We start from the raw sequence: 27,296 nt of genomic DNA on the forward strand, positions 1-27,296 counted from the left end.
AGATTCTTTGAGTTAATAAAATGACTCTTGGATGGGAGCCAGGGCAGCACAATTACATAAATTTGCTGAAAAAAAAAAAGAAGAAGAGACTTGGGTTTATCTAATAAAGCTGTTGAAATTAGATAAAAAGCCTTCTAAGGGTCTCTGTTTCTACAAGGATCAAAGCCAAAGTTGTGACATGGGTGCACAGCGGGTTGTTTCTTTGAGAACAGCAGCAGAACCCATCCTGATGCCCAGCCATTCCTGTCCTGATGCCCAGCCATTCCTGTCCTGATGCCCAGCCATTCCTGTCCTGATCCCCAGCCATTCCTGTCCTGATCCCCAGCCATTCCTGTCCTGATCCCCAGCCACTGAAATGCAGATAGTGTAGCTGTTACCAGAACCTGATTGAGAGGCTCCCAGATTCATTTGTGTCCCCGACTTCCCACTGTGAAGGTTCCTGCATGCCTATGTCTTCCTGCCCAACTATTCCTGCTGCATTGGTGGTACTCAACCTTCCTAATTTTCTAGCTCCTTGTGTTGTGGTGACCCCAGCCATAAAATTACATCCATTGCTACTTCATAACTTTAATTGTGCTACTGTTACAAATGCTATGAATGTAAATATCTGATATGCAGGATAGCTGATATGAGACCGCAAGGGGGTCACGACCCACAGGTTGAGAATCACTTTTCTTTTCTTTTTCTTTCTTTCTTTTTTTTAAACCTTGCTTGTCAAGGTCTTACTTGGAATGCCACAAGGCTCTCCCTCAGACTAGAACTGTCTCCTTCAGCCATCCTTCCCCACACCTCCTTTGACTACCATCCTTGCTAGCTTTTCCTTTCTAGGGTAGACCACTTTTCTAACACTGTATATTTTTAGTTAATTCACTGTGTTTATCCCCTTCACACATGAATTCCATGCGGATGTGGGTTTGGGATCCTCTGCACTCCCATAGACAACTGCACTAGGACATTTGGGGGAGTTCATGATTATTCGATGAGTCTAGAAGTGTTAAAAGCAAGATTCATTCAATATTTTTTCACTGCCAGATATGTGCTGGGGCTTTCCATGAGGAATAGGTACAAATTGATATCTGACATTATAGGTATGAAAAGGTGTGTTTTGCTTTTGTTTCTAGAATAAAATCTAATCTGGTGAAGTCCCCAAACCCCAGCACAGGGGAACCTCAGAGCATCTTCCTTAACACTAGAAGGGGACGGGGACGAGGGTTTCTCCTAGAGAAAATGCTGGCCCTCACACAGGGTATCTAGCATTAATGGTGCCATCCTCCCATGTCTCATTTGTTGGTCAAGTCAACCTGGCCCACTTCCACAAGAGTAGCTTCTTTTTTTCCTTATCTAACTTGGCCACAGAATCTTTACTGGCCCTAGGCAATAAACTCATGCCTGAATTTGCAGCAATTTCTAGAGATATGATCTTCATGCTCAGGTATATGACAAGTGAGCTATCTTCAGGTGAGATAATTTCAGTATCTCTATTTCTGTCAGTATTTGATAAGAGCTAGGGCATCTAAGGCTGAAAACTCTGGCCATAATCATGTCATACTAATAATACAAATAGCTTTTATTTAACAGATATTTACTGGGTGTCTAGCATATGCTAGGCAAAGGAAATGCATGTAATTTAGGAGGTGATGAATGCCCGAGATGGGGGTGAGGCTATCATCATTTTATACAAAGTGATTGGAAAGGGCTAATTGGCAAAGTGACACTTCACTTGACTCGAAGAAGCCAAGAGAATGAGTCTTGAGTATTCTTGGGTAAAGAGCTTCCTGACCAAGGAGAACGCAAGTGCAAAGGCCCTGAGGTAGGACAATGGGTATCATATTTGAGGAAGAAGGAGGGGGTTGATGTGTCTGGAGGACAGTCAAGGAAAGGCACTAAGAAGGCCTGGGGTGTGGCTCAGTGGTAAAATAAGAGGTAGAGTACTTGCTAAGTATGTGAAAAGCCCTAGGTTTGATCCCCAGCACTTTAGAAGGAGAGGGGAGGGGAGGAGAGCAGAGGGGAGGACTGAGAGGCAGGTAGTGGTGGAGATGGAAGAGGGTGCTTACTGCCTTCAGTACACTCAGCTGCTCATTTTGCACCTATCAGCTTGTTTAACCCTTCCCATATCTAGTGAATTCCACATCATTGAACGGTAGAAGAAACCAAGCCTCAGAAAGAGTAAACAACGTGTTTAAGGTCACACTGCTTAGGATGGTGCAGGGACTCAAACTCCTATTCATAGGCACTCCACACCCTACAGCCAGTTGGGCTTTTGGCCCCAAAGAAACTCTTGTCCCTGGTGACCATGGGTACATTCTTTCAGCAGGGCTGCTATGCCAGGCCCCTCTTACTCAACAATGGCCCATTCTCCTCCAGCCCCCCAGCCTGGCCCTCTAGAACCCCAGAACTCAGAACACTGCTTCAGAGGCAGCTGTGGCCTCCATGTGCTCAAGTAGGAACTTCATTTCTGCCCCTGGATTTCTCGGGAACACCCATCAGTAGACAGGTCCTGCTCTCATCACAAGGGGAAGCGTAAGGCCTGCTCTTCAGACTCCCATAACCCCTCTGAAGTGCCACAGAGCTGACTGCCCCCGCTCAACGTGGCCCTATAGCCCAACAGCCAGAGAGTAATCCAGCTCCTTGCAGGTATGAACTTGTGGAATAAGACCACTTTGATTGACAGGTGACCTTCCTTCTGTCGAGCGTATCTTATATTTAAGATGGCTACACATTAGGGTCAGTGCAATGGCTTTATAGGCTCTGCATAACCCTACCCCAGACCTATTAAATCAGAACCTGCTGGGTTTGGACTCAAGCATTAGTATTTGTGAGAAACTCCTCCAGCAAACTGTACTGTGCAGTGGTAATTGAAAACTCACTCAAATAGGCCATGGACTTCGTTGTGGGGATTAAATGAGGCCATCCAATCACTCACCTGTCACTGAGCATCAAAACAGGTCCAGGCATGGTTCTAGGAGGTGGGGAAACAGCTTCTAACAATTCTATTCATTTATATTTAACAACTTTAAAGATCCAGATGCAGTGGTGTATTATCTCAAATCTCAGCACTTGGGAAGTTGAGAAGGTGAGAAGATCAGGAATATCTAATTAGTCTGGGCTACGAAGTGAGTTCCAGACCAGCCTCAGCTACTTAGTGTGACCATGTCTTTAAAAAGAAAGTTCAAAAATGAAACAGGCAGTACCCAAGCAAACAAAAGCAAACTGAAATATGAAACAAACACTGGTGACTAGGAGGGCAGAGTGCTACAGGTGGAGGTGAATGAGACCAAGTGGCCTTGGAAGCCTCATCACCTGATAGCTGGTATGTGAGCTGGGTGGCTCCTGGTGCCCATGAGTGAGTACTCTCAGCAGGGGGATTCTATGTAGGAATCCAAAGGATCCTAAGACTCTCAAGAGGTGAGATAGACAAGTTGTAGGCAGAGGCAAAGTCCCAGAGTGGAGTGGGGAAGGGACCAAGGTCACAGGGCATTAAGGACAAGGTCTAGAAGCACTGGATCCAACAGAATAACACACGTTTTGGATGATTTATATTGGCAGATCACAGGAATCTTTCCATAAAGAGAAGCAACTTGGTCTAGTTCATACTAAAAATGGAGGTCTTTGACCTACTGTATGTGTGTCGGGGATTGAAGACTACAAAACATAGAAGACCATCAAGCATCATATGGTCTGGATAAGAGCCCATGGTGGTTGGAATATGGGGGTCTTGGTGGAATCCTGATGGACAAAATCCCACAAAAAGGCTACTTGGGAACACCCCTTTAGTGTCAGCTATTCTTATCAAGGAGGTTCCCATTCCAGTCACTTTCCCCTAAAGTGGGGACTGACATTGAATCTGAGCTTGGAATTTTTAGGACCGAGCAGGTGAGAGGCATTTAGGTGAGAGGGCTCCAGCAGGGCCCACAAAGGATGCCAGCCACAGAAACAGGCAGGTACAGAAAGAATGAGGTCCACACCCAGGTAAACGAATGGGCAAGGCACAGGCAGAGGATAACTGGGGGCACAGTGCCAGCATGGGTGCAGAGGTTGAGGATCTTCCAGAGATGATGTAGAGGAAGCTTGGGTTTCAAGGGACTCTCAATAGAGAGAGCAAGAGGGCTGGAAGTGATGGCTTGGAATAGGGACTTCTCCACTCCTAGAGAGTGCAAACAGTTCATTTATTTGTTTGCTTTAGCCGCGTGTTCCCTGAACAAAGGTTTCTACCATCACCCTGCTTTAAATGCTGAACTGTCCCCTTCCTCCATCATTTTTCAATCTTTCCTACCCTTCTCAGCCTCCTCCTCTTTGTTTTATCTGCTTGTTTCCCAGCAGAACACAAAGACTCTAGTCTGTTCTGTTCACTTCTGTGTCTTCTGTGCTTAGAAGGGAAGGCCGCATGCGTCATGACCTCAAAAATACTTAGTGAGTGAACTAATTGTTATTTATTGAGTTGCACAATGTTATTTATTAAGCGGCGCTGTTTACCATGCAAGAGAAGCCACGAGGCACAACAAAACCCACTATAAGAGTTTATTAAGGAAAGGGAATAGAAGGGGTGTGCATAGGCCTATGGAATGACCATGTAGGAAGAGAGGGAAGGAATAGGTGGAACCTGCTTTTATAGGTTCCCCTGCACATGCGCATATGGGCTTATGTAGCTATGCCACACATGCACATAGATTATGTGACCACACTATGCGCAGATCACATGATCTCGCAGCACATGGATTACATAGGACGTAAGGCCCTAGGATGACTAAGCATCTTGCCTGGCTACTGGACAGCACATGCACAGTCATGTAGCTGGAGGAGTGGCTAGGAATTCTAACATTCCAGACTCTTAATTTTTTTTTATAAAATATGGTGGGTGAGCAGGAATGGGGATGCTGTGTCTCCTGAAACTGCTACCAGCTGGCTCGATGGGTGTTGGTTAACTTTTGTGGGTAGGGAAGGGGGCTTTTGAGGTAGCTGGACTTCCTGAGAGCCAATTGGTTGTCCTCTGCTGCTTTGGGAATCATCCATCACTTTCTGCTGCTTCGGACCCTGTGGAATTGCCCATCACCACTTGGATCTGACTGGGTCTGACAAGGTGCTAGAAAGGCAGAAGAGGTAAGTTTAGAAAAAAATTTACCCTGGGAGGGTCCCAGAGGAGTCCCAGAGAGAGGGAGGGGGTCCCAGGACCAGGAAAGTTTGAATTATACTTACCTGAAGTGGATCTGACCTGTTCAGGTAGATTCAAGCTGGCTCTGGAGCTCAGAAGAATTTTTAAACATATTCAGAAACAGCCATAGGGAATTTAAAATCTTGAGCTGGTAGCCATGATATTATAATGTTTAGTACTCTGCTATCAGAATTTTATTGGTTAGTATGAGAGAGAAAGAGACAGAGACAGGGAGACAGACACAGAGAGAGAGAGAGAGAGAGAGAGAGAGAGAGAGAGAGAGAGAGAGAGAGAGACCTGAAACATGTTTTTAATTTTATTATTATTATTATTATTATTATTATTATTATTATTATCAATTAGGCTTTTTATCTGAAAATATGGGGGTGTTAAAAGGCAAAGAGGTTGGGTGAAGTAGCTTTTTTTTCTGAGAAGGTCAGAAATAATAGGCTAAAGTCCCCTAAGGCTCTGGAGGGAGAGAGAGTACTGAGCTTGGGTAATATACCTGGTAGGGTCCTACAACTGGATAATAATAGGGGGATGGAGCCTACCAATAGAAGGGTTCTGGGTGTCCCAGACTTTGGGGTCCACCTGAGAGGCTGGCAAGGGAAATGGAATGTTAGTAGTGGGCTGGGTGGCTAGGAGGAGGAGGAGAGGTGCTGCTGATGAGTCTGGGGTAAGGCAAACAGAAGGCGCAAGTGAAATAAAAGTCCTACCTTAGCTAGAAAACCTCTTCCCATTAGGGGCACAGGGCCAGTTGGCACAACTAAAAATGTGTGGGTGAGAGGGATACCCATGAAAATACAATTAAGTGGTGAGGTCTGGTGAGGTGGGTAAGGCTGTCTCTCTACCCTGACAATAGGGAGACAAGAAGGAGGGATGGGACTATAAAACCCCCTGAGGATTGAGTAAGTGGCTCAGGTGTCCAAAAGGAAGGAAATAGATCACCCTGATACTGTAATGGCTATCCTCGGTTCCCTGTGAGAGATTACTGGTTGGGCTGGGAACTGAGCACCTTCAATCCTCATCCATCACCAAGCCTAGGAGATCAGCTGGAGAGTGGTCTTCAATTGATGTCCCCATGCCACTACGTGCTTGGGGGCAGTCAGCTGACCACTGTCCCTCTTGGTGGCACTTTGGACAAGGCCCAGATGGTGGCCCACATTGGGCAGGGCAGGCACGAGCCCAGTGGCCTTCTCTACCAAATTTAAAACAGGGACCTGGAGGCCTTCAGGTGGCTGGTCAGATAGGGTGTGCCAGAATTTGGTAGTTCTGTTTACAGGCTTTCTCATCTCGCCCACCATACATCTTAAATGCCGTTGCTAAGACTTCTACCTGTGGAGTCAGAGACCTTCTCTCCTAATGCTTAAGTTTAGCCCTAATGTTGGGGGAGCTTTGCAAGACAAAGTGGGTCATTAGGAGCTGTCTGCCCTCTGCGCTTTCAGGATCTAGACTAGTATATTGTAAGAGAGCCTTTGTAAGCCATTCTAAAAAATGAGACGGATTTTCTTCTTTATCTTGAATTTGTTTTTTAGCTTTTCTTAGTTTACTGGTTTGAGGGCAGCCTTACAAATGACCCCAGGAAGCAGGTTATAAACCTATCACTAGCTAATCCCAATGTGGGTCCTGATTGGGAACCATCTCGGCCCCAGGTGGTTGGGCAGCATTAGTTTGATGAACCTCGTCTGCATGTATCCTAGCCTGCTCCCAAACTCATCTGCAATCCTCAGGAAGTAGGTTATTAGAAAGTATCCTATATATATCATGAAAGATGAGGCTAAAAGATTGAGTAATACATTTAGAATTGTTTAATAAAGGAAGCAGAATTAGAGGTATAAGAGCCCAGTCGTTTTCTTTTTTTTTTTTTCTGAGAAATTTCTGAGAGAGAGAAAGGGACATGAACCTTAACCAGTCCATCCACCCTGGCCACCTCTCACAAAGGGAGAATGGTTGCCAGATCGGCATGGCTGGAATCAGGTTTCTTAGCAGCTTGAGAATGAGTGACAGGAGGAGCAAGGATTGGAGCCAGAGTTGGGTGGTTGGAGCAGCCTGATATCAGAGAGGAGGAGGAGGGTAGAGGAGGAGCTGATGCATAGGGCAGCTGTCTGAGGAACAGGATTGGGAGGTCAGATAGGTGGAGGTTTATTGGCAGGGTCCAGAGCAGTAGTCAGAGATTCCTCAAGTTCAGGACACATAGCTAGGAGCATGTGGGAAGGAGGGAAGGAATCAAGAAAAGAGGGTTTAGAGCTGAGGTTAAAAAAAAAAGCTTGGATGTAAGGTAACTCTTTCCATTGGCCCATTTGCTGGCAGAAGTTAGATAATTTCTGTAAAATACTGGAGTGCAGTGAGCCATTAGGTGGCCATTTTTTATTGTTATCTAAGGGATATTTAGGCCATTTTTTTTTTAGTGCACAGGCAGACAAGCTTAGAGGTTTTTAAGTAAGGCATTAAGCTGAGAGGCTTGAGTTTCTAGAAGACGTCCCAGAGGAGAGGTGGGACTAATAGGATTGGAAGCCTTATTTCCCGTGGCTGCAGCAAAGAAAAAAAAATTAAAAATAGAAATAAAAAAACAAACATAATCTAAGGGCTATAATCTCAGGCATCCCTGAGATCAATCGAGGATCGGCGATTGGCACAAGTCATTCAAAGCTTCGGCAAGTGAGAGAATGAGGGCCAGGGTATATGCAGCCTGAGGATGAAGGTCTGGCAGTGAGAATGATATCTCAGACCACATTCGTGGGAAATGGCTAGAGATTTAAGCCTGTGATGGGGGCTAACTGTAGCCGATGAGAGCTGTAGATGGGGGTTTCCCTATTCCCAAGACACCAGAAGGATGCCAGATGATCTATGGTTGTTCCTACAGGTCCAGGGAACTGTTTATGCTGGCTGGTAAAGGTAAAACTCACCAATCAAAGCAGCCAGTGTTGTGCAAAGTGTTTTGGTGGCCAGGCAAATGGAAAAGTAGGCAGTTGTAGGTAGAACAAACCCTGGTACAGGGTCCTGGATGCAGGGTGCTGGGAGGGTCCACTTTGTCTCAGCACCAGTATTATTTATTAAGCAGCACTTTTTACCATGTGAGAGAAGCCATGAGACACAGCAAAACCCACTATAAGAGTTTATTAAGGGAAGGGAATAGAAGGGGTGTGTATAGGCCTATGGGATGACTGTGCAGGAAGAGAGGGAAGGAATAGGTAGAACCCGCTTTTATAGGTTCCCCCCACACATGTGCATATGGGCTTATGTAGCTATGCCATGCATGCACATAGATTATGTGACCATGCTTCACACAGATTATGTGATCACGCAGCACATGGATTATATAGGACATAGGGCCCTAGAATGACGAAGCATCTTGCCTGGCTACTGGACAGCGCATGAGTGGTCATGTAGCTAGGGGAGTGGTTAGGAATTCTAACACAAATGAGTGAATGAATGTGGTAGTCTGAATAAAAATGGTCCCCATAGGCTCATAGGGAGTGGCACTAATAGGAGGTATGGCTTTGTTAAAGTAGGTGTGGTCTTGTGGGAAGTGTGACACTGGGGGTGGATTTTGAGTTTCAAATGTTCAAGCCAGGTTCAGTGTTACTCTTTCTTCCTACTGCCTATGGGTCCAGATGTAGAACCCTCAGCTACCTCTCCAGCACCAGGTCTGCCTCAGTGCCACCACACTTCCCACCATGATGACAATGGACTAAATCTCTGAATTGTAAACCATCCCCAATTAAATGTTTTCCTTTATAATAGTTGGCATGGTCATGGTGTCTCTTAACAGCTACAGAAGCCCTAAGTAAGACAGGGAATGACTGAATGAGACAGCAAGGTTGACATGGTGAAGGCTGATGATGGTGAGTGTGGTGGTTTGAATAAGAATGACCCACATAGGCTCATAGATTTGAATGCTTAGTCACCAGAGAGTGGCACTATTTGAAAGGATTAGTAGGTGTGGCCTTGATGGAGGAAGTGTGTCACTGGGGGTGGGCTTTCAAAAATTTCAAAAGACCAAGCCAGACCTAGTGGCCCTCTCTCTTCCTGCTGGCTGTGGATTGAGATATAGAACTCTCAACTTCTCCAGCACCATGTCTGCCTGTGTGCTGCCAAGCTCCCTTCCATGATGATAATAGACTAAACTTCTAAAACTGTAAGCAAGCCCCAATTAAATGCTTTCCTTTATAAGAGTTACAGTGGTCATAGTGTCTCTTCACAGTAATAAAAGTCCCAACTAAAATAGAAGTTGGTACCAGGGACTGAGGTATTGTTGTAGCAGGCCTAATCATGCTGCTTGTTGGGACTTTAGATTAGGAAAGCAATTGAATGTGTTAAGTGGGGCTTAATGGGCCATCCTAGTAGGAGCACGGAAGACAGTGTTTCTGAGGGTGATATGGAGTATGGGGGACCAACTCAAGAAGTTTCAGAGGAGAAGAATATTAGTAAATGGCCTAGAGACTGTTCTTGTGATATTTTTGGTAAAGAATGCAGCTGCTTTCTGCCCTTGTCCATAAAATCTGCCTGAGGCTAAATTGAAGAGTTTTGGATTAATGGCACTGTAAGAGGAGATTTTAAGATAGCTAAGTGTTGACTTTATCACTTGGTTATTACTGGTCAGTCTTTTGCAGATCTATAATGAAAAGGAGTAAGCTGAGAAAGAAAAAAATACAAAATGTACAGTTTGAGGAGAAAAGGAACATCAGGTAGTGTAATGCAGCTAAGTCCTGTGTTCTAGGAGATAAACAGATTAATAAATGGAACAAAGGGAGTGGTGACTTCAGGGCAAGACCCCATCCAGCTAAGCTTCCAACTTGTGAAAAGGAATTACAGAAAAGCTTAAGCAGTGAAAGAAACCACTGGATTCAGAAAGTTGATGAAAATATTTGAATGAGGGGGCCAAGTTCTAGCCCCATCAAACAGCAGAACTTGACAGTTATGGCCACGTGGTTCTGGCTTTAGAGTCAAGGATAGAGGAAAGGCATTATGGAACCTTTCTCTGAGACTAAGGAAAGCCACTGAGGCTAGGCATGTGTCAGGGGTATCCCTGCATGGAGGCTCAGAGAGGCCATTGTGTGAAGCTGTGAAGGTGAAGCCTGGATTGTGTTAGATACCCCAAGATGTTAGAAATGCCAGAGCTGTTCAATACCTTCCATGAAGAGCTACTAACAGTGAGTGGAACCAGCCCAAGAGAGACATGTATTGCAATCAACAATGCTGAAAGGAGCTGGAAATCTGAAGAGCTCTTTCATATCAGACATGGAGATGCAGAGTTGGGAATTTGCCCAGCTGGTTTTTGGTTTTATTTTGGTCCAGTATTTCCTCACTGTACTCTTTTTCCACCCTTTTGGAATGGTATTGTATATTTTGTGCCATTTTATGTTGGAAGTTTGTGATCTGCTTTTTTTGATTTTGATTTTACAAGAGGTTACAGTTAAGAGATTGTCATGAGTCTCAGAAGAGACTTTGAACTTTGGACTTTTAAATAGTTTTGAGACTGTTATCAACCATGGAGACTTTTGGAGTTGGACTGAACATACTTTTACATTATGATAGCTACAAGCCTATGAAGGCCAGGGAGTAGAATGTGGTAGTTGAATAAGAATGGCTTCCATAGACTCATGTATTTGAATGCTTAGTTATCAAGGAGTGGAACTATTTGAAAGGATTAGGAAGTGTGGTCTTGCTGTAGAAAGTGTGTTACTGGGGGAGGGGAGGGGATTTGAGATTTCAGAAGCTCAAGCCAGGCACAGAGGCTTTCTCTTCCTGCTGCCTGTGGATCAAGATGCAGAATTCTCAGCTACTTCTCCAACACCATGTTTGCCTACATCTTGCTCCCCACTATGATGATAATGAACTTAAACCTCTGAACCTGTAAGCCTGTCCCAATTAAATGTTTTCCTTTATAAGAGTTGGCATGGTCATGGTGTCTCTTCACACCAATAGGACACTGGCTAAGATAGTGAGCTTGTCTTACCAGCTAGTTAGGTCTGTTCTCCATGATGTAGACCTGGGGCTTTGGAAGCAGATAGAGTACTTGCCTTAAGCAAGGTAGAAAGTGAGGAATGACACCTGAGGTTGTGTCTCTGACCTTCACATACAAATGATAGCTTGCACCCACTCACACATTCACACATATATGTATAATACTACACACACACAATACACATACAAAAATTCATGAAGATTATCCAGAAAATTTGTACACTGCCTAGATAGTTGATGAAACAAAGATGTTATTATTTCATTAAACATGATAATGGTACTTTTAAAAAATCCTTATCACTTATAAATTCCCACTGAAATATTTATAGGTGATATATTGAATGCCTAAGAGATGAGCTTCACAGTAACTCAGCAGAGAGTTTATAAGACTATCAATGGAATAATTTGTGGTGCTATGAACCTTAGGAATGAGTGTCTTGAGGACACATAGTGCCATTTTCCCTAGTTTGTATGTGTTCAAAATTTCCCAAGTAAAGAGCTAAAACAACAACAACAACAAGTGAAGAGCCATCTGGGAACCTTTGAAGTACATAAACATTTGGGTCCTGGGCTAGCTAGTTTTATGATAACTTGAAACAAGCTAGAGTTACTGAAGAGGAGGAGTCTTAAGTGAGAAAATACCTCAATAAGATTGGGCTATAGTCAGGCCTGTAGGGCATTTTCTTAACTAGTGACTGATAGGGGAGGCTCCAGCCCATTGTGAGTGGGGCCACCCTGGTCTGGTGGTCCTGGATTCTATAAGAAAGACTGAGAAAGACATGGAGAGCAGGTCAGTAAGCAGCACCACTCCATGACCTTTGTATCAGCTCCTGCCTCTAGGGTCATGCCACATTTGAGTTCCTGTCCTGACTTCCTTTGATGATGAACAGTGATATGGAAGTGTAAGTCAAATAAACACTTCCCTCCCCAGCCTGCTTTTGGTCATGGTGTTTCATCATAGCAATAACTATAACTAAGACCACTCCCATCCTGAGTCATTTTGAATTAATCTGAGTTTGGCTGAGGTGGGGTATTAGTCATGTCCTTTAAATTTTCCAGAGGATCCAGGGTTAAGAAAAGAGCATTGACATGGATTAGTAGGATTAACATAGTAAAAATATCAATCTTATCAAAAGCAATCTACAGATTCAATGTAATACCAGTCAAAATTCCAACACAATTCTTCACAGACCTCAGAAGAGTTGAGTACTGACTGACTCAACATCATAGGGAAAAACAAAAAACCCTGCATAACTAAAACAATCCTGTTTAATAAAGGAACTTCAGGAGGTATTACCATCCCTGACTTCAACTCTGCTATAGAGCTATAGTAATAAAAACAGCCTGTTATTGGCATAAAAACAGACAGAATGATCAACGGAATTGAATCAAAGACCCTGACTTAAATCCACATACCTATGAACACCTGATTTTTGTTAAAGAAGCCAAAATTATACAATGGAAAGAAGAAAGCATCTTTAACAAATGGTTCTGGCATAACTGGATGTCGGCATGTAGAAGAATGCAAATAGATCCATATTTATCACCATGCACAAAACTCAAATCCAAGTGTATTAAAGACCTCAACATAAACCCAGTTACACTGAACCTGATAGAAGAGAGAGTAGGAAGTAGCCTTGAATTCATTGGCACAGGAGACAACTTCCTAAATATAACACTGAGATCAACAACTAATAAGTGGGACCTCCTGAAACTGAAAAGCTTCTGTAAGGCAAAGGACACTGTCAATAAGACAAAACGACAGCCTACAGAATGGGAAAAGATCTACACCAACCCCACATCTGACAAAAGGCTGATCTCCAAAATATATAAAGAACTCAAGAAACCAGACATCAAAATACCAAATAACCCAATTAAAAAATAGGGTACATATTGGTGAAATTATTAAGGCCACTCCACGTAGTTAAAAGGGGAGGTTTATTTTGTGGGGTATTTTGTTTGAGACAGTATCACACCATGTAGCACAGGCTGGCCTGGAACTCACTATGTAGTTCAGTCTGTACTCTTGAGAACATTTCAAAGGTCAAATACAGTGCACATTAAAGTGAAGGGACAGGCTACAGGGTCTGGGAAAGGTGTAGTGCAGTCCGGCAGTGTTCTCTGGAGAACTCTGCTCGGTCTACCTCCAGCATCCAGGGTCTAGGAACCAAGAGAGTCAGCACATCCGGATCTTGGGTCTTCAGGGTCCTCTCTCGGCCCTGCCTTGTAGGCATGACAGTTACCGAAGCCTCATTGAGGGTTGGAACTTCCAGATCAAAGCTGGAATGGCTACCCACTACAGGCACAGATCTAAACAGAGAATTCTCAACAGAAAAATCTCAAATGGCCAAGATACACGTAAAGAATTGTTCAACATCCTTAGCTATCAGAGAAATGCAAATCAAAACGACTCTGAGATATCCATCTTACACCTGTCAGAACAGCTAAGATAAAAAAAGCTAATGACAGCCTATGTTGGAGAGGATATGGAGTAATGGGAACACTCCTCCACTGGGGTGCAAACTTGTACAATCACTTTGGAAATCAATAATTGATATGGTGGCTTCTCAGAAAATTGGGAATCAATCTACCTCAAGATCCAGTCATACCAATCTTGAGCATATGTCCAAAGAATGATCAAACATACCACAAGAACACTTGCTCAACTATGTTCATAGCAACATTTATTCGTAACAGTCAGAACCTGGAAACAACCTAGATGTTCCTTAACCAAAGAATGGATAAAGAAAATTGATACATTTACACAATGGAGTATTACTCAGTGGTTTAAAAAAAAAAAAGCAATGACATCATGAAATTTGCAGGCAAATAAATAGAGCTAGAAAAAAATCATCCTGAGTGAGGTAATCCAGACCCAGAAAGACGAACATGGTATGTACTCATTCATAAGTGGATATTATCTGTAAAATAAAGAACAGCCAGGCTACCATCCACTGCCCTAGAGAGGTAACAAGGAGGGCCTAAAGAGGGATGCATGGATTTCCCTGGGAAGGGGAAATAGAAGAGATCTCCGGGATAAACTGGGGGTGGGTGGGTGTGGGGAGAATGGGAACATGAGGGATCAGGTTGGGTGGGTTAAGAATGGGATAGAGGGGGAGAAGTAATGAAAGAGATGTCTTGATGGGGGCTGCATTTTGGGGTTAGGGAGAAACCTGGTATCACAGAAACTCCCAGGAATCTATGGGGATAACCCTAGCTAAGACTCCTAGCAACAGTGGAGAGGGTTTTTCCTGTAATCAGATTGGTGACTACCCTAACTGTCATCAGAGAGCCTTCATCCAGTAACTGATGGAAGCAGATGGAGAGATCCACAGCCAAGCATTGAGTGGAGCTCCAGAAGCCCTGTTGAGGAGAGGGAAGAGAAATTGTGTGAGCCAGGGGGTTCAAGGTCATGACAGGGAAACCCACAGAGACAGCTGACTTGAGCTCATGGGAGCTCACGGACTCTAAACGGACAGCTAGGGAACCTGCATGGGATCGACCTAAGCCCTCTCCATGTGGGTGACAGTTGTGTAGCTTGGTCTGTTTGTGGGACCCCTGGCAGTGGGATTAGGACTTATCCCTGGCACTTGAGTTGGCTTTTTGGAACCAATTCCTCATGATGGGAAGCCTCACCCAGACTTGATGCAGGGGAAGGGCTTTGTTCTGCCTCAGCTTGATATGCTATGCTTTGTTGACTCCCATGGGAGGCCTGTCCTTTCTGAAGGGAGACAGAGGAGGAGTGGATGGGGGGTAAATGGGAGTTGGGGGGAGGAAACAGAACTGTGGTTGGTATATAAAATAAATGAAAAAATTAATAAAAAGAAAAGAGCATTGAACACTCAACAATATGTATAATCTGATTGTGTTTGTTTAAAAATATGCAACAGGCATTTTCAACATTAGTGGGGATTCATTACCAATGAGCAGTTTTCTCCTCAGAGGGATCATAGGGTAGATCTTTATTTTTTATTTGACAGTTTGTGTTGTTGCTGTTTGTTTGAGACAGTATCACACCATGTAGCACAGGCTGGCCTGGAACTCACTATGTAGTCCAGTCTGTACTCTTGAGAATATTTCAAAGGTCAAATACAGTGTATATTAAAGGCAGTGGGCTGGGCAGAGCTGGAAGAGCAAGGAGCAGCATCAGTATCTGTCAAGGGGGCTGTGGGAGGGGACCAGTCAGAGGCTCACTTTGGGGTTCTGGAGTGGGACTCATCTCTGCCAAGTTCTCACCAAGTGGCTGGGAAAACAGTGGGCTGCAACAGCCTCTTTGATTCCTGGCCTTGGTGAGTGGGGGCTGTTCTTACTTCCCTTATGCAGTCAGTGCCCAGGGGTTGAGGTTGGCCAGACAACCTGTTTTTTGCTGTAGGACTGCTACCAAGCTGTGTGCATTGCAGAGTGCTATGAGCCCTGCTCCTTCCCCTTTCCCCACAGGCAGAAGGAAGGGTGCAGATACAGGTTTAAGAAGGGCTCTGTGTCCTCCACTACCCCCTGCAGGCCAGCCATGGAACTGCTCTGGACACTACTGCTGATGGTGGCTGTGTGCCTCTCTGAGGTCCTTGGCTCACCGGGGATAGATACCAGCATCAACATTTCCCGGCCTGTGCACATCCTAGAGGATCATAACTTAATGGTGCTGACTCCTGCAGGCCTGACTCAGACACTGAATGAGACCCGTTTCCTAATGGTGATTTTCCGTGAGTATCCGGCTCTGACAATGAAGGGTGATGCTAGTCTCATTGATGTTGGGTACCACAGGAGTTCTATATAGTATCAAATGCATAGAAAAACACAAAAATACTGTTGGCACTCACAGCTGGGGAAAGGCCTGTCCCCATAAGAATGCAAAGTTCTGTTCACTCATAGATGTTTTTATCTCAGTGGAAGGCCAAGTTCATCTCTCTCTCTCTCTCTCTCTCTCTCTCTCTCTCTCTCTCTCTCTCTCTCTCTCTCTCTCTCACCTTCTACCACTGAGCTACACCCTTAGCTCCTGCTTTTATATTTTTAATTACTCTGATAGCAACCAATATGAACAATACAAAGTATTTGAATACTTCCCTTCACACCAGCAGAGATTTTTGTCACCGAAAGGAGACTCTAAATGAAACTCATTACGTTTCCATCATTGATTTTGTCAATACACAATTGAATTCAAAATGAATTTTTGAAATCTGGTAAGCCTTCTAAAGTGGCCTCTGGGAAAATCATCTTGGGGAAGGATTATAAATGTTTTCCTAAAAGGTAAAGGGGCTTTTTATACAGGAGAGTTTTCAGGGGACATCTCAGTGACTCTCAACTCCTTTTAGCTGTTCTCTCATCCTTCTGATGACTCCAGAACTCAAGGTCAATGCTCGGCGAGACCTTTCTTTCTCAGGTCTCAAATGCTGCCTGCATCTAAAACAAACTTCAGTTTTGGGGATTTGGTTCTGACCATCTGTTTCTTCTAACATCCTGTGTGCACTGACGACACCATCAAGCACCCAATGCCAAAGTCAGAAACCTCGTCATCCCCAAATTTGATGTAGCCTCATATAGAATGTATCTCCGTATCCTATGGGTTCTTCATCTCAAACTCTGTGGTCCCCAGCTCTCTCCACACCCTCCGTCACTGCCTCTGTTCCATTCTCACAATTCCACACCTGAGACCTGAGGTAGGCTCCTCCATGGATTCCATGCTCTTTCCAATTTGTTCTCTGTAAAGCATTCAGAGAGACTGGTTTCTGGAATGCAGCTCTAGTCATCAGAATGGACTATTCTGGCTCACATCTCTAGGTTTTCCTCATGCACTTTGCTCTGTAGCATCCCTCCTTCACTCTTGCACTTGGACTGTGAGTTTAAGTTTCCTGTGAGGAGGCTTTTCCCCCCAATTTAGACTGGGTAGGAATCTTTCCCAGTCTTCTTAGGCTTCCTTCTAGGTGCATTTGTCACATTATATGAAAAGCATTTCTAAACTTGCATGCTCCATGGGGTCGGGGCACAAACCTTACCGTGTCTTGATCCCTGGATCTGACACTGTTGGAACATAGTAGGTCTCCACACATGTCAAGTGAATGAATGAATGATATTTTCTTTGTATCCTCATTTTCACTGTGACAATTAACTTGAATGAGTCAAAGAGAGAAGGAAAGGCTATTTTTGGTAGAAAGTGACCAAGAAAAGATTAGTAGCTGTCATTAGGGCCATTTGCCACTTGTCCCTAAAGCAAAGGTGGCAAGAATCTGTCTTGGGATTACAGTAGGTATAGATAGTGATCATGATGAAGATGGTCATTAGGATTGGGATAATGATGATAATTGGTGATGATGGAGGTAATAATAGAGATGGTGATGATGATAGATATAATAATGGCAATGGTAATAATTGTCCAGGTTAGCTTTGATTGCCAACTTGACTTAGCCTAGAGTCATCTGAAAGGAGAAGCTTCAGTTGAGAAACTGCTTAGGTCATGTTGGTCTGTGGGGCTGGCTCTAAGGTACTGTATTAACTATTACTTGATACAGGAGGGTTCAAACTACTGTGGAATGTATCGCCATTCCTTGGACAGGTGGTGCTTGGCAAGCTTCTAAGCAGCATTTCTCCATGGTTTATGATTTGGTTCCTGTTTCAGTTCCTGCTCTGACTCCCCTCAATGATGGATTATGACCCAGAAGTATAAGGCAAGTAGTTTTTCTCCCAAGTTGCTTTTGGTCAGAGTGCTTTTAGTTATAGCTGCAAAAGCATAACTTATACAGAATAAAGATAATTATAGAGATAGTGATGCTGATGAAGACGAAGATGATGATCATGGAGATGATGGTAATGATGATAAAGATCATGATGATGATGGTGGTGGAAATAGTGATAATAGATGATGATGGTGGTTGTGATGGAGATGCTGATGGGGATGATGTTTTTAGCTACGGCAGTGTTGATTTTAATGGACATTTATCAAACACCTGCATTGCAAATATTGAACTCAGTACCATGGTTCCTGTCTCACTCGTGAAACAAGTCTCAAAAAGGTTAGATAATTTGCCTAGAGTCACACAGTTGGTATGAATTAAAAAACCCAGTCTTCCACCCAAACTGCTGCTCAACCCATCCTACACCAGTACACTGATCTTCAGAAGACATACTTACTTATTCATAAGTATTTATGGAGTGCTTGGTATGCCCCAGATGTATTCTCAGTACTGAGGAATGAGTGGTAAACTACATGGCCTTCCTGGAACTCACAGGCAGGAGAGGAGAGAGAAATGCTAAGCACATCCAGAAGTGAATTATGTGGTGTGTCTTGTGGCTAAAAGTGCTATGGAGAAAAGAGGGGGTGGGATGCGACAGAAGTGTGAGAGGTCTATGGCTGTAGCAACACGGTCTCCCTTACCTTTATTTCGGACACCCCAGAACTCTTGGGATGTGTATAGAATCTCTAAATGCTCCACCATTGACAACCATCCCAATGCTTCTCTTGTCTGAGCATATGCATTCATAAACTCAGCAACCATGAGCCCAGTATGGCCAGGTCCTCAGAGAAGCTGGGAGAAGCCACAGAGCAGAGTGACTAACAAAGAGGCCAGAGCTTGCTCCTGGTGATGGAGAGGTGTACTGAAGGTGGTGATGGTGATGAAGCAGATGGGAGAAGCATCGATCTGTGAGGGAGGCAGAAAGTCTTCGCTTCCCACCCACGTGTGGGGACTTTAATGAGAATGATCACTCACACTCAGGTTCCACTGCTGAGCCAGTGACTGGCAACTGAACCAGCACCAGCTGTCCTCCGGCCCAGCTTCCCTGGCTGAGCTTTATGAAGCATATCTGTCAGATGTGGCCTTGCCCACAGCCGGGAGGTGACCTGCACTCTCTCCAAGTGCTCCAGATGGACAAGAGGTTTGGAAAGGATAAAACAATCTGGCTTAACAGAGAACCCATTTCCCCCAGCCCTGACAGCGTACCAGGCTAGGACGTGTGGCAGCAAGGACCTGAAACCTGGCAATGTCATTAGGAGGTTTGCTATTTCGGCTCCTCCCACTCCAGCTAGAATAGCCCATCCCCATGGCCAAAGTCAGGTCTCCGAGGCTGTTTTCAGTAAGAAGCCCTACCTACCTTACTTCACTACCCAGCTTTGTGAACAACCAAGGATTCCAGAATATCAGACACTTTAACAGAGTATCGGGGTCTCTTTAGCTACCCCTTCCCAAGGTGGCTGGGTCAGAGAGGGGAGTGAGCATACAGTGTAACCTACCCACCTGCTCCTCACACCTCGCCCACCTTTGTCTGAGAGAGTGCCCAGTCACAGCAGGAGGGGGTGCAATGACTGCTTAGTTCCAAAATATTCCACCAGATGGCGCAAATGAGCCACATCACTTGCCCTTAATTTCCAACCAAAGAAAAATTTACACCATTGATAACAATAACAATTAAAACGTACTATGTCCTTTTTATGTGGCAGGCATTAATCTAAGTGTTTTTACATGCCTAGTGAGAGTTTAAAAAACAAACAAACAAACCAGGAGTTCTGCAGCCTGCTTGAGTACATTCTGTTATCAGGGCCTTGGGTATGTGGTTCTGTTGCGCCTCAGTTTCCCCATCTATAAAACTGAGATAACATAATAGCATCTACATCATAAGATTACTGAAAGGGACAATAGACTTAGTACCTGTAAAACCCTCAGAAAAATACTAAACACCATGTAACTGACTGCTAAATTAATTTCATTTGATTCTGGTCATCTCCCAAATCGTTCCATCTTATGACCCATTTGTTTCATCTCCTGTCACATTACTGAAACCCACTCCTTAGCTGTGAACACAGGAAGAGCCAGGAGCTCCCAGGGCAAACAAAGACCAGAGGGGTACGAAGGAGAGGGACTCTGTAGTCTTATCTTCACACTGGTTCTTTCAGACAATCCATCCTCGAAGCAGTCCAGGAAGCTGGCTGAGGAGCTGGGCAAAGCCGCGGAGATCGTCGGCAAGGGCAAGAATGGCTTGGGCTTTGGCAAAGTGGACGTCACTGTGCAGACGGAGCTTAAGCGGGAGTTTGACATCAAGCAGGCCCCGGAGTTGAAGCTGTTTTATGAGGGCAACAGGTCCGACCCCATCAGTTGCAAAGGTAATGGTGATTGGGGTTGAGGTTAACTTCATGCTCATGGAAAGCCTGCTTGGCAGTTCAAGGCTGGATGGGGGAGGCGCCGATCCACACGGCCTCTTAGTGATCCGGACGCTTTTCCTTTGTGGCTCCGTCTTGCCACCTGGCACCACCTGCTCTTCTCTGGATATCCAGAGACAGGAGCTCACCACAGGTAGTGTGCGTGGCTGCAGAGTGGCGAAACCCCTCCTATTTGCCATCTGCTGCCTGGAATTCTGATCCATGATCCCACACAAGTGCAAGAGGGCTGAAAAGTATAGCTCAGGTCCGTGTCTAGAAGGAGAATATGGGACTTGGCGAATGTTCGCCTGTTTCTACCACGACTTCTCAGCTAGGGAGGGACACGGGTTTTAGACTATCAGACCAGAGGTTCTCTCTAACTCCCGTCTTCTACTGTAGAGGATCTTGACAGGAAAGCACTACTGGGCCAAAGGGGAGATTGCAAGGGGACGTAGCTTGGGCAGTAAAGTGCTTGCAGAGGACCTGGTTTGACTCCCCAGAACTCCTGTGGAAAATGCTAGGTTGGTGGTGCCTTCTTGCAATCCCAGAGCTGGGGAAGTGGAAATGGGCAGACGACTGGGGCTAGCAAGCCGCCCAGGCTAACGTATTTGATAAGTTCTAGGCCAGTGAGAGGCCCTATTTGAGAAAAGAAAAAGATGGCGCCTACAGAACACCCATGCACGTACACGGAGACAAGCAAGAGGGCCTGGAGATAGAACAAAAGGTCAAGGTGGGTGTCTATCCAGTGCCTTCACTCACACCATCTTTCATTGGTTCATTTGCTGACACAGCTATTCACGAGCCCACTCACTGACAGCTTCCCCTGATGTTGAAGCTGTCTGGAGAACTGCATAGCTCAGTGTGAGACATGGCTGATCCTAAGTTTCCAGTGCCAACAGCTATGGAACAGGTGGGCATGGACAGGTGGATGGGCCGACTCACTGCTGGATGTTACAAAACAGGTGAAGCCCAAAGAAACTCAGCAGTGGGGTGCTGAGGTGGCTGGGTGTGTGAAGGCATTTGCCAACAAGACAGAACCTGGGTTCAACCCCTGTGACCCACATAGTGGAAGGGGACAACTGATGCCTGAGTGTTGTTCTCTGGCCTCCACAGGCAAGCTGTGGCATACACCCTTGATAGTTAATTCATCAATAAATGTAACAAAAGAACCTAGCCCATCCTCTACCATGCCAATAGACTGGTGCCGTGGTGTATGTGTTGAATGGCAGAATAAGAAAATGGGCATTGCCTTTTACAGGCTTTGGCATTTCTGAAGCTTTCTTCTAAGCAGTGAGCACAAGAAAAACCCAGGAACTAAATGAGTCAAACAAAGGATCCAGTCCACCCCGGGAGATGGAGAGCAGGTAGGGGTTTTAGCTTTGAACAAACCTGATGGAATATTGCTGCAGTAGCCAAAGTGTTAGGAAGAGAGAGAGACTCTGGGAGCAAGAAGTGAAAAAGCACATTGCAGTTAACAAGATGCTCACAAGAGGGCATGGAAGAGACACTGGGCAGGCTGGCTGCAAAAGCGCTTCAGAGAGAAAATTTACAGGACAGCGCAGGTAAGGGCTTCAGTGCGCCACAGTCCAAATGGAGGGTAGCATGTGCAAACCAGTGAGGAGACATGGCAAGAGAGAGATGGGGATCTGATTGCTAGGAATTCTGAGGAATGATCCTCAACTATAGAGATCCATCTAACCTAAGCAAGGGGCCCCTGATGATGTGTTGGCTTCAGGAAGGACTGCGGAGAAGCAGGCCTGGGTTACTTTGTGCAAGTCCATATCTGCTTATGGTATGGCTCAGGTGCTGGCTTGGCCCGCCCTGTTGAAGGACAACTGAGATCTGATTCTATCAAGAGATAACAAGATGATTGTGTGGAGCTTCTACATCCTGTGTGATGTTGGTAAAGAAGATACTCAAGGGTTTCTGAGTCTTGGTGGTGGACAGGAGCGGCAGAGACCTCCTCTGCCATGTAGGAGGCTTCCCATCTCCTCTCCCAGAGAGTCTGCCCTGAGTACTTAGTGCAGCCTGCTCCTCAGCTGTGTTCCTAGGGTATCTGTGCATCATGATCAAGACACTGCCTCACAGAATGCTTTCTGCTATTTAGTGTCTTCTATGAGCACCACAAGGGCAGAGGCTGCTCTATCCTCCGTTTTTGGTGTTCCAGTCTCTGCATCTAAATCCTCACCTCAGGAGCGGTCAATCCCTCTTGTCTAGCCTCAGTTTCTTCATCTGAAAATGGGGCATGTGAAAACTCCACGGCCCCCAGCTGCTGAGAAAATAAAGCAGTGTTTGCAAGGCCCAGGGCCTGACAGATCCCCGCAGCCGGCACTGGCTTCCAGGTACTGCTTCTGCTCCACAGCAGCCTGGCATGACAATTACCTTTACAGATGGAGCACAGAGAGTGGAGCAACTTCTACACAGCACCCTCGCTGGGGCTGGCAAACGGCTCAGCAGGTAAAGGTGCTTGTGGCCAGGCTCGGTAACCTGAGTTTTATCTCTGGAACCCACACGCTGGACTCCAACAAGCTGTCCTCAGACCTTCAGACATGTTCTCTGGTACCTGTACACCCATGCCTATAAATAAATAAACTGAAATATTGAACTTAAAAAAAAACAGCACTCCAGCTAGTAAGCAGTAAAGTCAGGGAAGACTTTTCTGGAAAGAGCTGTGTAATAGGAATTTTGGCCTTATGAGGTAAAAAACCATGTCAGAGCTACCCACTCTGCTATGTAGAATGTGAACAGTCATGACTGGATTCCAATAAAGTTTTACTTATAAAATCGAACAGTTGGAAAGATTTGGTCCACGGACTACAGTTTGTTGAGCTCTGCTCTACATTGTGCTGTATATTAAATAAATAGAAGTATTTATTCACTATTAATTGCTTAAGCCTAGTCCAGTGCTTGGGACAATTACATTCTTAATAGTTGTTTAGTTTGAACAAGATGCAATTCCAAGAGCCCACTGCAGGAAGGCACACACAGGAAGATAACACACACTTGTGAGCTTATGCATCTCCCTCTTCTTCAATGTCACTTCCCGAGCACAGAAAGAGGCAATGGGCTGTCAGGATGGAGCCTGGGACTCAAGTCTCCAGAATTAGAAAGCACTCTGGCTCTGAGTACTTGAGCAAAGCTGTAGACCTCAGCTTACATTTGCTCATTCTAGATAGAATGAATAAAGGCCTACTTGACAAGGCCCTTTGGAGTTCCAAGTGGAGACACTGCTCTGCATGCCACCTGCAACGTGACTAATTATGGAGCCCACTCAGGACACAGGTGGGACATAGTCCTTGCTGGGTCAAAGCCCAGTCCTGTCCTCTAATATCCAGGGACTGATGGTGGGAGCCTTGGCCTTGTCTACCTCCCTGGAGGAAGGAGACTCAAATGGCCTCTGGGCCCTCTATTAGTGATGCATTCACAGCTTGTGCTTGGAATATGCAGCCAAGCTCTGGCCAAGTCAATCATTGACACAGCATTCACACCTGAGTTGTCACTGTGTCCTCTGGCACAGAGTCAAGAACCAGGGGAGGCACAATGCCTGGCAAGGGCAGTGCCCAGGCTGCAGGCACTTGGGGATAAGATGTCAGTTGAGCTCAGAACTACCTGAGCTCCACAGGCTCCGGAGGGGCAAGCAGAGGCCATGTACCCTGGATGAGGAGGCCGGGGAACAACTTCTCTCAAGCTGGCTTTTCTGGTGTTCCTCTCCCTTCATTCCCTCATTCTCCACTGATTTCTTGAGCACCAAGTATGTGCCTGGCAGCTCACAGTGAACACGTTTACTCTAAACCATACCAACAGTTTCAGAAAGTGATAGATTTACAGAAGAAAACAGAAGAAGTCCTAAGACAATGACAGGACAGGGGAGGAGTGGTAAGACAGGGAGTGACTAGGGGCATAGAGGAGATCAATGGGGAAATGGCTGGTGCAGGGGAAAATTGAGGCTGCAGCCATGGGTCTGATGATTGGAAGGTTAAACTAATTTGGAGGCTTTCTTGATTATTTCTTTTTTTGTGTGCTTTGCTTTGTCATGTTTGAGATGGGGTCACTGTGTAGTCCAGGCTGGCCTGGTTCTCCGGCTCTTCCTGTGTCAGTCCTGAGTGTTAGGGTTATAGGCATGCAGCATCACCCCTCACTCCAATCTTAATCGTATCTACCAAAGCCGAGCAGGACATCTTCTGTGTCCAGAAATGTTGCTCGTGGCCCATCAGACTGATGGAAGTCAGTCACTGTGCTCCAGGTAAACATACTCTAGGATCCCAGGTGTAGGAAGTTAGGAACAGGTGAGCAGTGCATGCTGTTAGAGGTTAAGAACTTCATTACCCCTAGATGTGGGGTGAGAGGCTTCAGTGGTGCACTCAGCATTCAGATGTATTTGTGTGATTGTCTTCTTCTACATACTAAGACTCTGAAGGGCTGGCCAGGACCACACCCCATTTCTTCGTCTGGGTAGCAGTTACACGCACATTTTTATTTTGTGAAAAGTCATCAAATGTACATGATCTTTACTTCTACCTGTTTTTACCGCACAGGTCTAATGCACTCAGGAGAGCTGTTTTCAACCTGTGTGGGTCGGGACCCTTTGGAGTTGAACGACCCTTTCACAGAGGTTGCATAGTAGATATCCTTCGTATCAGATATTTACATTATGATTCATAACAGTAGCAAAATTACAGTTACGAAGTAGCAACAAAAAAGTTTTATGGGTGGGTTCACCATAGGATGAGAAACTGTACTGAAGGGTCACAGCATTAGGAAGGTTGAGAACCACTGTCTCAGGAGTTGTGATGGTTAAAGCTGCCATCGCAAGCAGTCTAGAGTCACCTGGCGGATGGACCTCTAGGAACACCTGTAGAGGACTATCTCCACTGGGTTGGCTGATGTGGGAAGATCCATGTTAACGACCAGCAGAAGCCTTCTCTCGCTGAGTACGAGAGTGTAAGAAATGGCGAAGGCAGGCAGAGCACTGGCATGTACTGTTCAGTTTTTCACTTTGATGCCATGTGACCCGTGTTCAGCTCCTGCCTGCCACCTTGACTTCCCTGCTATGGCAGACTGGGCCTTGAACTCTGAGCCCAAAGAAGCGCCTTCCCTCTTACAAAGCTTTTGCCAGGGTGCTTTTGTCACAGCAGCAGAATGGTAACGAAGACAAAAAACATAAACAATGATACTGACAGCCTTTTTCAGTTGCCTCCGCAATTCCGGGTGGACTGGTCAGTCCCTGTGAGGCAGTCTGTTCTGCTTCAGGGCCTTTGCACAGGCTTTTTTCTCCTGCTTCCTTCCTGGGCATCTTTCAGATTTCAGCTCCTATATCATTGTCCCTGGGAAACCCTACTTGACCTTGGCTTCTAGGTCAGATCTTTTTTTGCTATAAGCTCATATAACTTTTCTTTAAATGCTTCCTTTGTGTGTGATGATATACTTATTTGTGCAATTAGTTGATTATTGTCTTCCCTAACATACTAAGGGGCTTTCAAAGTAGTGGTGATGTGTTTTGTTTTCAAAATGATATCCTTAAGACTAAGTGTGACACCTTAATACTATGAGGGAAAGTCAATATATGTATGTCCAGTAAATGAATAGTTAAAAGGAATTAATGAGTTATAATTAAAGGTTGGGCTGCACCCCAAACCTATTTTTAAAATTTTGCTTTATTTAAAGAATTATTTAAATATTTCTCTCCTACCCTATACCAGACATTGATGTAAACTGGAGCTTACCTCATTTTCTGTCTTGTGAAATTCATGTCTCTGGGAAAGGCACATCTAACTGTACACAGATGTGTATGCCAACATGTCTTTCAAGATTGGGAATAGAGGTTCTCATTTTAGAGGCCAGGACTTCTGCACTTGGCTACTCCCATGTAGTAGCTGGGTAATAGAAGCTGGGATTCTGGAACCTTAGGGGATATTTGGGTCTCAGTGAGAGCATTGGAATCATAGATGCAGAAATGAGATGTTCTCTGAAGTTACAGAAATATGTGACCTTTTGACTTATATTTTAAGAAAACCAATTATTTTCCTATCATCTTAGAGAAGGTTGGGACTGCTTCCTCTCAGGTTAGTTTCTCAGGTGGTCTGGTGAACCAGCTGTAGGCAAGCTGAACCTTGATTTCCTCATCTGCAAAATGGGAAGACTGAGAACCCCCATTCCTTAGAGTTGCTGTGAAGGTTTAATGTAAGCACAATACTCAGTACAGGGTCTTTGGCGTGGTGAAAGGTTAGTGACATTTGGCTGCTGTTAATACAGTCATGTCTTGGAGTTTGGAAGAAAAAGAAAATGGAGATACTGCCTTTGGCCTGCAAAGGGTGGAATTCAAGACAAGATATTTCTGTTCATTGAATTCTGGAAAGTTCTGATGGGATTCCTTTAAATGTCTCTCTTCAGACGTGGTTGAATCTACAGCTTTGGTTGTTTGGTTGAGAAGACAAATTCTCCACAAAGCACCTTTGTTCAACAACACTGAGGAAGTGGCAGATTTTGTAAAATCCAGGCCCTTGGTCATCATTGGCTTCTTCCAGGTACTGGGATTAAGGGGTGGGAGGTAATTTTCACATGGTGAGTACTGTGTGTGGAGGGTTTGGGGTAAGGAGGGTTTCTGATTGTATAGGGTCCCTGCTCGATTTTCCTGTCCACTGAGCTGGTGTCCCGTGGGAGCTCCTGGTTTCAAGTGAAGAAGGAACACATGGAAGCTGAAATGTTAGAGAATGGTTAGAAGATGGGAAGAAATGGAGAGAATAAGAGATTGGCATCCATATTTAGTTAGTCTGAATGCTGTAACTGATCTTTGAGGGATCTATTTAGAACATAAGAATAAGAGGATGTTTTTGTTTTCTGGTTTGAGGACTATTTTTGTGATGGCCCACAGAGGCTTCCTAGTGAGACCTTATTCAGGGTCAGAGAATCTGAGCTTGCTTTACCCAGCAGGGCTGCATAATGAGATGATTTGGTTATGGGCGTGGTTACCATGTGTTTGGAAGGGTCTACACTTGGCTGTAAGGTGTGCTTTGATCTTGCAAGGGGAAGGCCTTTTGCCTCTCCCTTTGGCATATT

General features: G+C 45.0%; 1 protein-coding gene across 3 annotated transcripts in view; it reads left to right on the forward strand.

Annotated features, from left to right (window-relative positions):
* The first annotated feature begins 2,384 nt into the window (after window positions 1-2,384).
* The window catches only part of Pdilt (protein disulfide isomerase like, testis expressed), a 42,544-nt gene continuing 17,632 nt past the window's right edge, over window positions 2,385-27,296 (forward strand). For 2 of the 3 annotated variants that reach the window (XM_059268023.1, XM_059268043.1), the window contains exons 1-4: window positions 2,385-2,634; window positions 15,617-15,816; window positions 19,998-20,204; window positions 26,631-26,764. In XM_059268023.1, coding sequence (XP_059124006.1) covers window positions 15,624-15,816; window positions 19,998-20,204; window positions 26,631-26,764 — 534 coding nt within the window. In that variant the 5' untranslated portion in view covers window positions 2,385-2,634; window positions 15,617-15,623. The remainder of the gene's footprint in view (window positions 2,635-15,616; window positions 15,817-19,997; window positions 20,205-26,630; window positions 26,765-27,296) is intronic. The other variant, XM_059268032.1, reaches the window with a different exon arrangement.

This window comes from Peromyscus eremicus, chromosome 1 (genome assembly GCF_949786415.1).
Source record: "Peromyscus eremicus chromosome 1, PerEre_H2_v1, whole genome shotgun sequence".
Classification (NCBI taxonomy): domain Eukaryota; kingdom Metazoa; phylum Chordata; class Mammalia; order Rodentia; family Cricetidae; genus Peromyscus; species Peromyscus eremicus.